This window comes from Juglans regia, chromosome 11 (assembly GCF_001411555.2).
Source record: "Juglans regia cultivar Chandler chromosome 11, Walnut 2.0, whole genome shotgun sequence".
NCBI classification, from domain to species: domain Eukaryota; kingdom Viridiplantae; phylum Streptophyta; class Magnoliopsida; order Fagales; family Juglandaceae; genus Juglans; species Juglans regia.
The window spans coordinates 22,163,424-22,175,403 of NC_049911.1; the positions used below are offsets into that span (position 1 = coordinate 22,163,424).

The window sequence follows — 11,980 nt, forward strand, 5'->3', positions numbered from 1 at the left end:
TCCTCCTTGTGGAACTGTTGAAGTTCCTTATCAGCGCGAAGAGGAACTCGGTCTACCCTCCATAAATGTCGAGGCCCTTCTGCCGTTGGTGGGCGCAAAGCCCTCTTCCTCTTCTGGGCCAGGGAATTCGCAGGGTCCCGGACCAAGTTATAAGAAGGCTCGGGCGGAATCTTTTGAAGCGCATGCCCAGAAGTTCAAGCCCCTTTTTGTCAATGTAAGTACCTTCCCCATATCGCCGTTTTGGTCTTCCATACTTTGCTAATGAATTTCATTACTGTTGATTTCTCAGGCCGCCGATCAGCTAGCCAATATGGTTTCTCGAGAGCAAAAGGCTCTTGAAGAAGATTTCAGATCTCAGAGGGCGTTAAACAAGCTGATGAACTTTTGAGGGGAGAAGTTGATGGGCGACCTTCATGCTCTAGAGGTGGAGAACAAGTCCCTGAGAGGGGACAATGCTCTCTGCCATCAGAAGATCTAGGACCAGCGACAAGAAGCCAAGAAGATGGAAAGTTTGCTAAAGGTAATGGCCATGGCGCCTTTTTAACTTCGCATACATCTCTTGTTTGTTGCTATACTGCTTATTGTATTTACTAGCCTTTCTTCTTTATTTGAATTGTTTAACTCCATTCATTGCTAGTGGAGATTCAACACTAATAGAGTGGCGAGTGAGACCCTTTCATATAGATGGGTACCGAGGGGTGATTTTTGAGTGGCGGTTCTTCGCACCGATCTTGATCCTTGTCGAGTCTTCATATTTGTATAGAGGTATTCTAAGAGTTTGTGCTCTACATGTGCTGTTTTCGGGCCTACATTGGGTTTTTGATATAATTTTGATAACTTCACACAAAATACTATACCTCTGGTTTGTCTAGGTTCGGCTGATTCGAAACTTTTGATTTTTCCTCCTTCTTTTGCCCGTTGTATTATGTAGTCCTTTACTTGCTGAGCCTATGTTCAGGCGTTTACTGCACAACAATCTTTGTATACAGTGTTTTATCGTGCGGCACCACTTTTACGCACATCGGCATCTTAATCTACTGTTGATTCTATGTTTATCCTGAAACTACTTTTATTAATGTCTCTCCATTCCTTGTTTGCTTTGAATGTTGTTCTAGTCCCGTCGGTGCAGTCATGCCTGCTTTTTAACTTTTCCACGAACTTCGTGCATTACGTCGGTTGAGTTTTCTGCATTTAACCTTCTTATTAACTACTCCCTGAACTCCGTGTAATGCGCTGTTGGCAGTTTTTGCATTTAACCTCCTTATTAACTGCTCCCTGAACTCCGTGTAATGCGCTGATTGGGATTCCCATATCTAATCTTTTCATTAACTGTTCCATGGACTCTGTGTAATGCACTATTGGCGGTTCTCCTTTTTTTTTCGAATCTCAAGGGCCTACGCTTTCCCATGGGGGACGCATGGGTAACCTAGGAGACCTTAGGGACACATGGGTGCTCAGGGAGGTCCTAGGAGTTACAGTACCCTGGGGACGTCAAACGTCGTTCTTGCCTATAAAATGGGCTCTTCCCTTTTCCTGGGGTAATCACCCCACCCCGTATCTTTCTTCTTCCTCCCAAACTTGGCGATCTCCTATGGCTTTCTCCTTTCCCCTTGTGTTTTACGATTGGTGATGCCTTCTCCTTTGGTGCTCAAACTGTCACTGGTTATGGCGGTTCAAATATCGAAGAAGAAACAAATTTCCCATATCTCTTGTCCTTGCCCTTTTGCTTATGGCGCCTTGCTTGTTCTTGCCCCTTGATTTCGGGGATCAATCTCCTTAAGTGTTGTATCAGAACTCACTGCCTACGAGTTAGTGCTCGATCAAGGCGGTGGTGTGGCAGCCGCGACTGAGGAGGGCAGGAACAGACAGTTCAATGGGGCAATCAAATCTTCGGAGTTGATTTCTCTTACCTCCCTACTGACCCTCTGTTCCCTAGGATGCCACCCTTGCTCAACCTTGAATCCCAGTTCACCCTTCGGAGAACCTGGGTGGGGTGCCGCCGGATTCCCTTCCTCCTGAGAAAGGAAGATAAGCGTCCATTGCCCGGGGATGTAACTACACCACTGAGCATTCTAGTTCTGCTCAGACGAACCCGGACCTACAGGGCGCCCATCTTCTTTGAGGGGGAAGTCACTCTGCCGATCTCCCTATTCTGTCTGGCCAGGGCGACACTGCCAAGCTCTCTATTCTGTCTGGCCAGAATGAGATTCTACTAGACGGCTTCCTTTCTGATGGAGTTATTGCACTGCTGATCATCTTGTTTTTATTCGGATGAGATTTTTCTTTTCATTTTTATAGCTTTCGTCGATGTAATATTCTTTTTGAACCCTTGTTTGTAACCCTACTCAGGAAATAAAAGGACTACGATGCTTTTGTATATCTGTTTGCACGACTCTTTGTTTTTATTCTGCTTTTGTATGTTGAGCTTTTTGAATCCAAGCTGTGAAAGATCCACAAGCGTGAATTTTTTTCGAGCCGCCGTTTTTCCGTTAATTCTTGCTTCGTTCAATTGGGCGACCGAGCTTGTATCCTGCGAAGGCCTAGTTTTTATATAAAATAATTTTGTGTACCTGTCTGTTTGTTTCTGCATCCTTGCATGAAGCTCGGCAAGTCGTTTAGGCTATATTGAGAATAGCTGTTAGTAGGTCAGAGCCCATGGCTCGGTTCCTGTGCTTTATACTTCATGGATTGACACTTATAGGTTGGCAGAGTCTGAGGGCCATGCTCCCTCACCAACGCATCATTTATCATCTTTGCACGAAACTTGGCAAGTCATTTAGACTGCATTGAGAATATTTGTTAGCAAGTCAGAGCTCATGGCTCGGTTCCTGTGCTTTATATTTCGTGGATTGGCACTTATAGGTTAGCAAAGTCCGAGGGCCATGCTCCCTCACCAACACATCATTTATCATCTTTGAGCGAAACTTGGCAAGTCATTTAGACTGCATTGAGAATAGTTATTAGCAGGTCAGAGTTCATGGCTCTGTTCCTGTGCTTTATACTTCATGAATTGGCACTTATAGGTTGGCAAAGGCTGAGGGCCCTACTCCCTCACCAACGCATCGTTTATCATCTTTGCACGAAACTCAGCAAGTCATTTAGACTATGTTGAGAATAGCTATTAGCAAGTCAGAGCTCATGGCTTGGTTCCTGTGCTTTATACTTTGTGGATTGGCACTTATAGGTTGGTAGATCCCGAGGGCCTTGCTCCCTCACCAACACATCATTTATCATCTTTGTATGAAACTCGGCAAGTCATTTAGACTGCATTGAGAATAGTTGTTAGCAGGTCAGAGCTCATGGCTCGGTTCCTGTGCTTTATTCTTTGTGGATTGGCACTTATAGGTTGGCTGAGCCTGAGGGCTCTGCTTCCTCACTAACGCATCGTTTATCATCTTTGCACGAAACTCGACAAGTCATTTAGATTGCGTTGAAAATAGTTGTTAGCAGGTCAGAGCTCATGGCTCAATTCCTATGCTTTATGCTTCGTGGCCGATCTAGAGACTGGTATTATTTGATTTAGGCCGTTTACAAGAGACAAAATAATGCACATTCGAAATTATTCCATAAAATTTCAACTAATCACAATCTTACATTGTTCGAGCCTGACTTGGACTTTTCGTACAAAATACTTCCTTAGGTGCTCGACATTACATGGGTGTGGCAACTCGTGGCCTTCATGGTTCTTAAGTTGATATGAACTAGGTCTTCCGGTTGCTGTTACCTGATACGGTCCTTCCCACTTGGGACCTAGTATGCCTTCATCTTGAGTAATAACTCCTGTTTGATTCAAAATCATGCCCCCCACTTTGAAATTGCGAGGCCGGACTCATTTGTTAAAATATTGTTCAACTCTCGCTTGTTGGCTACTGTTCGGCTTACAGCTTCCTCCCTCATTTCTTCCAAGAAGTCCAAGTTCTCTCTCAATCGTTCGTCGTTACAATCCAGATTGTAATGTTGCACTCGATATGTGGGTACTGCCACTTCAACCGGTATCATGGCTTCAATTCCATAGACGAGGGAGAAGGGAGTTTACCCCGTTGGGGTTCTTACTGATGTTCGGTATGCCCACAATGTACTCAAAAGTTCTTAAGCCCATTCCCCCTTCTGGCCTCCCAGCTTCTTCTTCAAAATGTTGAGTAATGTTTTGTTGGTCGCTTCTACTTGCCCGTTGGCTTGGGAATGTCCTAGCGAAGAGTACTTAGTTTTGATTCTGAGCTCCGAGAACCACTCGCGATAATGGGAACAATTGAACTGTCTCCCATTGTCCGAGATGAAGCTTTGAGGGATTCCAAAGCGGCAAATTATAGATTTCCAATGGAAACTTGTAATTGCATGAGCCGTAATCGTTGCTAACGCTTCGGCTTCCACCCATTTCATGAAGTAGTCTACTGCTACCACAACAAACTTTACTCCTCCTTTGCCTGTAGGGAGAGGGCCAATGAGATCCAATCCCCATTGAGCGAAGGGCCATGGGGCGGTGACAGAAGTGAGTTTTTCTGGTGGGCAATGAGTAATAGGAGCATTTTCCTAGCACTTGAGATACTTTCAAGCGAACTCGTCGGCATCCCTATGAGAGTTAGGCCAATATTACCCTGCTTGAGTCATTCACGCTGCTAGTGCCCTTCCGCTCGCATGATTCCCACAAACTCCTTTATGTAATTATGCTAGCACGTATTGAGCTTGTTTGGAGGAGATACATCTTAATAGAGACTCGGCGTAGCCTCTCTTGTATAGGACTCCTTCCACCAAAGTGAATCGAGCTGCTTGGTTCCTGATTTTTCAGGCTTCCTCCCGATCATCCGAAAGGATCCCTTCTTGAAGAAATTTCAAAATGTCTGTGGCCCATTATGGGGGTTGTAGGACCTCGACAGTTGACACACGAATCCCCACTACTACTGCATCAATAGTTCGAATTACAACGTGATCTGGAAGTGGGAATTCTTCTTGCCCTGAGGTGGCTTTGGCTAGCTGATCTGCCTCCTGGTTTTCTCCTCTTGGAATATGATGGATGGTAGAATATTGGAAGAGATCCTGCTTTTCTCCTCTCGTTGGAGATATCTTTTCAAATTTTTCCCTTTTGTAAGGAATTGTCTGGTTACTTGCCCCACTACTATATGAGAATCAACCTTTACTTCAACTTCAGTGGCCCCTAACGATCTGGCAATTGTTAAACCTGACAAGAGTGCTTCATCCTCAACTTCGTTACTGGTGACTTTAAATCCGAGTTTGAGCGCGTAATCAAGTTTTTCTCCTTAGTCTATGCACTAACACTCCTCTCCCATACCGGCAAGATGAATCGTCGACGTAGACCTGCCACGACTTGCCCTGGGGCATAATGACCATTTCCTCTAGAAAGTCTGAGAATTCGGCTACAAAATTTGCCAACACCTGGCCCTTTATGGCTATGCGTGGAAGATACTCGATCTCAAACTCGCTTACCTCGATTGCCCAGTTAGTTGTTCGACCAGAAGTATAAGGTTTTTGTAATATTTTTCTCAAGGGAACATCAGTTTGGACTTTTATTGGGTGAGCTTGAAAATAAGGTCTTAATCGTCTGGCAGTGATCACTAATGCGAATGCTAGCATTTCCATTCGGGGGTATCTGGCCTTCGCCCCCCCAAAAGGCTCTACTTACATAATAAATCAGGCGTTGAACTCCTTCTACTCGAGTCAATACGCAGGACACCGCATTGGGTGATACAGCCAGGTAGACTGTCAGGTCTTCTCTTGGCGTGATTTGGCTGAGCAAAGGCGGGTGAGCCAAGTATTCCTTTAGCTTGCTGAAGGCCCTTCCACAATCTTCATCCCATACTTGTGCTTTCCGTATGACCTTGAAGAAAGGGCGGCATCGGTCGGTGGACTTCACAATGAAGCGGCCCAGGGCAGCCCCCTCCCTGTCAGTTTCTAAACCTCGTTGATAGTTTGGGGTGGAGGCATATCCACAATTGCCTTAATTTTTCTAGGATTAGCTTCAATTCCTCGCTCGGAGACCATGAAACCCAAGAACTTTCCTGATTTGACTCCAAAAGCACAGTTTTGTGGGTTGAGCTTCATCTTGTATTTTCTCAGTACTACAAAGGCTTCCCGGATATTAGGGGTGTAACCGGTCCGGTCCAGTCCGGTTTTGGATAAAATATAGGACCGAACCGTTATGTACCGGTTTTGTATTTTTCAAAACCGATTACGCACCGGTTACCCTCCTAAACCGGTACTTCCGGTTTTACAGGTTTCCGGTCCGGTCCGGTCCAATTTTCTGGTTTTTTTAAAATGTAAATTTCACAATTTGTCATTAAAAATTTATTTTTTAAAAAAAAAAAAAATTGATTTAAAAAAAATTGTTTTATACTTTTATTAATATATTAGACTATATAATAGTATTAATATTAGACTATTGGTATAGTTATAAGTTATATATTAGTATTAGTTATAAACTTTTAGTGATTTAGTATTAACATTTTATGTAATAATTTATAAATTATAATAAGAAATTATTTCATATATGAATATATATGCTATATATAACATTTCACATAAAAATTTATAATTATACATTATATATAAAACTTATATATATTAATATTTAATTTATATAAAATATTTTGTATAAAACTTATATATAAAAATATTATTTTTTATTTTTTTTAATCAACCGGTCCGGTCCAGTTCGGTCCGGTTCAAAAAATTCCGGAACCGGCCGATTTTTACGTTTTAAAAATCGGTTCCGGACCGGACCGGTTCAAAACCGGTAAAACCGGTCCGGTTCGGTCCGTTCCGGTCCGGTTTGAATTTACACCCCTACCGGAGATCATCAAGATGTTGTTCAGATTCCTTGATCTTAACCATAAGATCATCTACATAGACCTCCATGTTTCTCCCGATCTGGTTTTTGAACATTCGGTTGACCAGACACTGGTATGTTGCTCCTGCATTCACGAAACCGAATGACATTGCTCTGTAGCAATAAAGTCCTCGATCGGTGATGAATGCCTTCTTTTCTCATCATCGGGGCTCATCCTGATCTGATTGTAGCCAGAGTATGCGTCCATGAAGCTGAGCAAGGTGTGCCCGGCCGTCGAGTCCACTATCAAGTCTATCCTCGGAAGGGGAAAACTATCTTTAGGACAAACTTTGTTCAAGTCGGTGAAGTTGATACACATTCTCCATTTCTCACTTGTCTTCTTGACTAGCACAACGTTGGAGAGCCATTCGGGATAGTGAACTTCTTGAATGAACCCCGCAGTCAGAAGGCGTTCCACCTCTTCAGCAATGGCCTCATATTTCTCCGCACTAAAACTGCGACGCTTTTTCTTGGCTCTTTTTGCCTTAGGATTTACACTGATGCGGTGTTCTATTATCGATCCATCGATACTCGGCATTTCCTCATTGCACCAGGCGAAGACATCACTATGTTTGACAAGTAGTCGCTTCATAGACTAGCTCTGCTCTGTGGACATTTTCGATCCCATTCGCACAGTCCGCTCTGGTTTTTCAGGATCCATCGGTATCAAAAGTAGCGGCTCATTGGGTTCTGCTTGCCTTAGTGCCTCTTCATCCCTTACTTCTCGGTCTAGTTCTGTTACAACTGGAGGTGGAGGTATGGCTGCCTTGTTAAGTTCTGCCTACCTTAGTGTCTCTTCGTCCCTTACCTCTTGGTCTGGTTTCGTTCGAGCCCAAGGTGGCGGCGTGGCTGCTTCCCTGTGGCCTTGCTCAAGAGTTTGTATAACTACTACTTTTGACTTCATATCTTGGGTGTAGCAATCTCTTGCGGTCTGTTGCTCGCCAAGCATTTCTCCTAGTCTAGATGAGGTCGAAAATTTTACCTTCAGATGATACGTGGAAGTTATAGCACTCATTTGATTCAAGGATGGGCGTCCGAGGATCATATTATATGAAGAAGGGGCCTTCACCACCAAGAAGTTTATCATGAAAGATGTTGTTTTGGGAGTCGTTCCCACCAATACAAAGAGAGTGATTACTCCGATTGGTTGGATGGTGTCCCCTGTGGAGCCTTTGAGGGGAGTTGGTGCTGGCCGTAACCTATCTGGAGTGATTTCCATTTTAATGAATGCTTCCCAGAATAGGATGTCGGCAGAACTGCCATTGTCGATCAATACTCTTTTGGTCCGATAATTAGAAATTTGTGATGTTACTACTAATGCATCGTCATGAGGGCGCGACAAACCTTCTCCATCTTCTTCACTGAACATTATAAGATACTCTCCGGACGGATCTCTGTTGTTACTGGATGGTCGTTGGGCAGAGAACACTTCTTCGTACCTGGCCCTCCTTGCATGGGCCTTCCGTGCCGAGGAAGTCATTCCCCCAGCATATCCTCCAGCTCTGGTGCTGATTTCACCTATGGGAGGTTCTTCTCTTCTCGAGTTTTCTCGACGCGAGTTCTCTTCACAGGGGTTCACAGTTCTTCTTCAGTTGGGGCTTCTATTATTCCTCCGAGCAAGGTTCTGGTCCTTACGGCTCGGGCTGTAACTCCTGCTACTTGGGCCCTGATTCCTCCGAATAGGGCTTCAGTCCTGATTTCTTCGAACGGGGCTTAGATCCTGGTTTCTCCAAGAGTAAGGACGGTAGTCTCGTTGTGACTCATCCCTCTCGTCTTTATACTAGTCAACACGAATTTCTGGGCCGTCAAATCTTCTCCACTTTGTATAGCAATCTTGCATGTTATGTCCACTACTCCTATGGAAGGAACAATATTTGGAGCGTGACATACTTTGCCTTTGCTCTTCTCATCGACTCTGGTCCTCCTTAGCTTCTACCGTCAGATTAGAGTGTATACGGGGGCTAGGTTTTCCTTTGCCCTTGGTTTCATACGTCCTCTTCTTGTAGACCCCTTGGTTTGACCCTTGATGTCGGTCTGCCATTTTCTTGTCTGCCCTCTCCAAGTCAAGAAAATAGGGTTGCCATTTTCTTGGAGTGTATCCTCTCCATTTATGTAACCGTCTGCTCAGTCCATAAATTCCCTCAGGGTTGACGGGATCTTTCGGGCAATCTCTGTCATAAAGGGGTTATGAGGCCAAATCCCTCCTAATAGTGCGGCCAGAGTGATTTTTTCCTCTTGGTGGTCCGTCGTCATCCTTTCTTTGTTAAAACGGGAGAGGTATGACTTAAGGCTCTCGTCATCCCTCTGCTTAACAGTCAACAGATAGGCCACTGGTCTTCTCCTCGTTCGGCTGGCCATGAACTACGTCAAGAACCGACGTGCTAGTTCGTTGAAACTATCTACAGTTCCTGGTCGTAGGGAACCAAACCACACTCGTGCTGCCCCCTTCAGAGTGAGGGGGAAAGCCCTACATGCTATCTCACTGGGAAAGCCGTGGAGAGTCATGTGGGCTTAAAGGTCTCCAAGTGTTCTAACAGGTCCTTTGACCCGTCGTATGCCTCCATCTTAGCTAGTCCACCGTAGAGGCTTGACCTATCTATTTTGCTACTTCTATCTGGATTTGCAAATTGACTCTGCATCTTTCTTCGTTTGCAGTGGTTGCATTAGGCTAAGAATGGTCCCTAGAGTGGTGACTCTGTTGGTCTGGCTCAGGTTCTTCGCCATTCCTTCATAAGGCAATGTTTTCTTGTCGAAGGATCTCCATGTATGTCATGGGTTTCTGTATTGCTTCATTTTGCTGATTGAATCTTGCTTCCATTGCTTCGGACTGCATCATTTCACGTTGCAAATGCTAAGAGCGGGTTGTTGTCGGCATACGAAGGACACGCTAGTTATGAGACAATAGAGATCCCACAGACGGCATCACTGTTGATGTCGTGTTTCGTGGGGCTAGGCAACTTCACGCCGTCGGTATTCAAGCGATCACCTGCACAGTAACTAAAGGGGGGACCTCAAGGTCCATTGATGCTCCAATGCTTAAGTTAGTAATGGTGAAAGAGATGATAAACATAAATGAAGATGAGAGTGTATGGTGATAGTGATTGATTTACAGATTACCTTGTTCGCTGCTGGTAGTGTCCTATTTATAATTACCGACTAGGTTTCCACCATAATGGGGTGTTGCATAGTAGGGAATAATATGCTTGTGCTATCTGTCCACCGAGCTGCTCCTGGGTCGTCACCTTGCCAAGCTGCGAAGGGCTCAGGCTTACTGTTCATTGCCCGGGCCTTGAGTCACATTGAATGCGGCGTACTTTCTACTCTAGGCCGCATTGAATGAGGCATGCTTTCTATACCGGGTCCCTTCCATCTTATTGACACTCTCGCCTGGTGGTTGTATGCTATGTTCGTTCTTTCTCAAGCCTTGCCTACGTCTTATGTACTGTCGGCATGTCCTGACCTGAATCTCCTGGCTGAGCCATGATCAAGGTATTACTTGTTTGACCCAGACCATGTGATATGGCTGGGTCTTGCCTCCGGCCCAATCCAACCCAGACCATATATTTGGGTTGTGACCTGGGCCCATTCTTTGGCCCAATATAAGGGATTTTCTCCCTTCACAGCATGTTTAGTTGTTTAAAGTCAGCTCAAATTTGAATTGAACTTGAATGACCTTGTTTGGACTCCACTCGTTAAATAATAATTACATTTGACCTTGACTTAGTCTCGATAAAAACAATTGAAGAAGTCGCCCAATTTTTTTTAGAAATAGATTCTTTATTTTAAAGACTGGTTTGGATATTTAGAATATCTCAGTATATCTGTAAATAATAATAAAATGGATTGAGTTAAGATATTTGATTGGTTTTAAGAAAATGAGAGAGAAAAAGTTAAATAACAATATTATAAAGTTAAAAAAAAATTGAATATATCTTTGTTTTGAAATTTGAAAAAGTAGTATTATTTTTTGTGTTTTGTTTAAGAGTTTGGAACAAATGTAATGATTAGATAAAAATTTTGAAAATCTGAAATTGAAAATGTTTTGTGTTTGAGTGATGTTTGAGAATTAAATATTTGAGAATACTTGAAATAATTGTGTTGTCAAACAGATCCCAACTATTTTAATTATTCAACCAAATAGTTTTGATTAATAGAAATAAGAAAATCTCTTCAAAATCAATATTGAAGCTGAAAAAATAAATCAACTAATTTTTTGAATCCTTGTTTCAAAACATATTATTAGTAAATGTATATTACCAATATATTATGGTATACATTCATGGTATTATACTTAGGTATAGTATACAAGTTATCGGTTGGTATATAGTTTAATTGACATTTCCTTCATTCCTAATAATAAAGGGGAGGGGTGTGAGGTCTTGGGTTCTAACCCCTGTTAAGGAGTTCTCTTCTTATAGAGAGAGAGAGAGAGAGAGAGAGAGAGAGAGAGAGAGAGAGAAATTAAGAGAGAGAGAGAAGAAGAAGAAGAAGAAGAAAGAAAGAAAGAAAGAAAGAAAGAGAGGTAAAAATGATGGATTTAATTGTTGCAAGTGTCACGTGGATGTTGCCAAAAAAAATACAAAGTTATGGAAATAAGAGAATTAAGGAAGGGCAGTGGGGCCCCACCTCCCGCCACCATGATCGTAGGGAGAAATCTTAGTGGGGGCAGGCCAGGAGGCGGGCTGACCCCAGCGAGATTAGGTTAGGGGTTTCATAATGAGCGTCTAACCTAATTTAGGGTTTCAATCAGAAATCTTAACATAACCCTCTTCATATTGAAATCTATCATACAAAGTAAGAATTAATTTAGGGGTTCAAATTAAAATCTAACACCCTTAAATTATATAGGGTTCAATCCAAACCCCTAAACTAATTTAGGGTTTTGGATTGAAACCCTAAAACTCACACCATTCAAGCTCCAACAAACAAACATCAATCAATCCCATCCTCCACAGCATCTAAAACACAATCTCATCTTCTGCATAAACAATCTCATCCTCCACAAATAATTGAAAAAGAAACGGAAAAGGGGTTTTGACTCTCGAGAAAATACCTACGGAGATGGAGAGAGAAGGGGTTTTGGGCCTAGATGACGGCGTGAGCTGCAGTGACGAAGATGATGACGACGAGTGAGAGAGT

At 43.2% G+C, this 11,980-nt stretch overlaps 1 protein-coding gene across 1 annotated transcript; it reads right to left on the reverse strand.

Moving 5' to 3' along the window:
• Nucleotides 1-7,622: 7,622 nt before the first annotated feature.
• Nucleotides 7,623-8,321, reverse strand: LOC108986103. Its single transcript, XM_018958624.2, has one exon. It carries the CDS (start codon nucleotides 8,319-8,321, stop codon nucleotides 7,623-7,625), a length of 699 nt encoding a protein of 232 aa, XP_018814169.2.
• Between the last annotated feature and the right edge of the window lie 3,659 nt (nucleotides 8,322-11,980).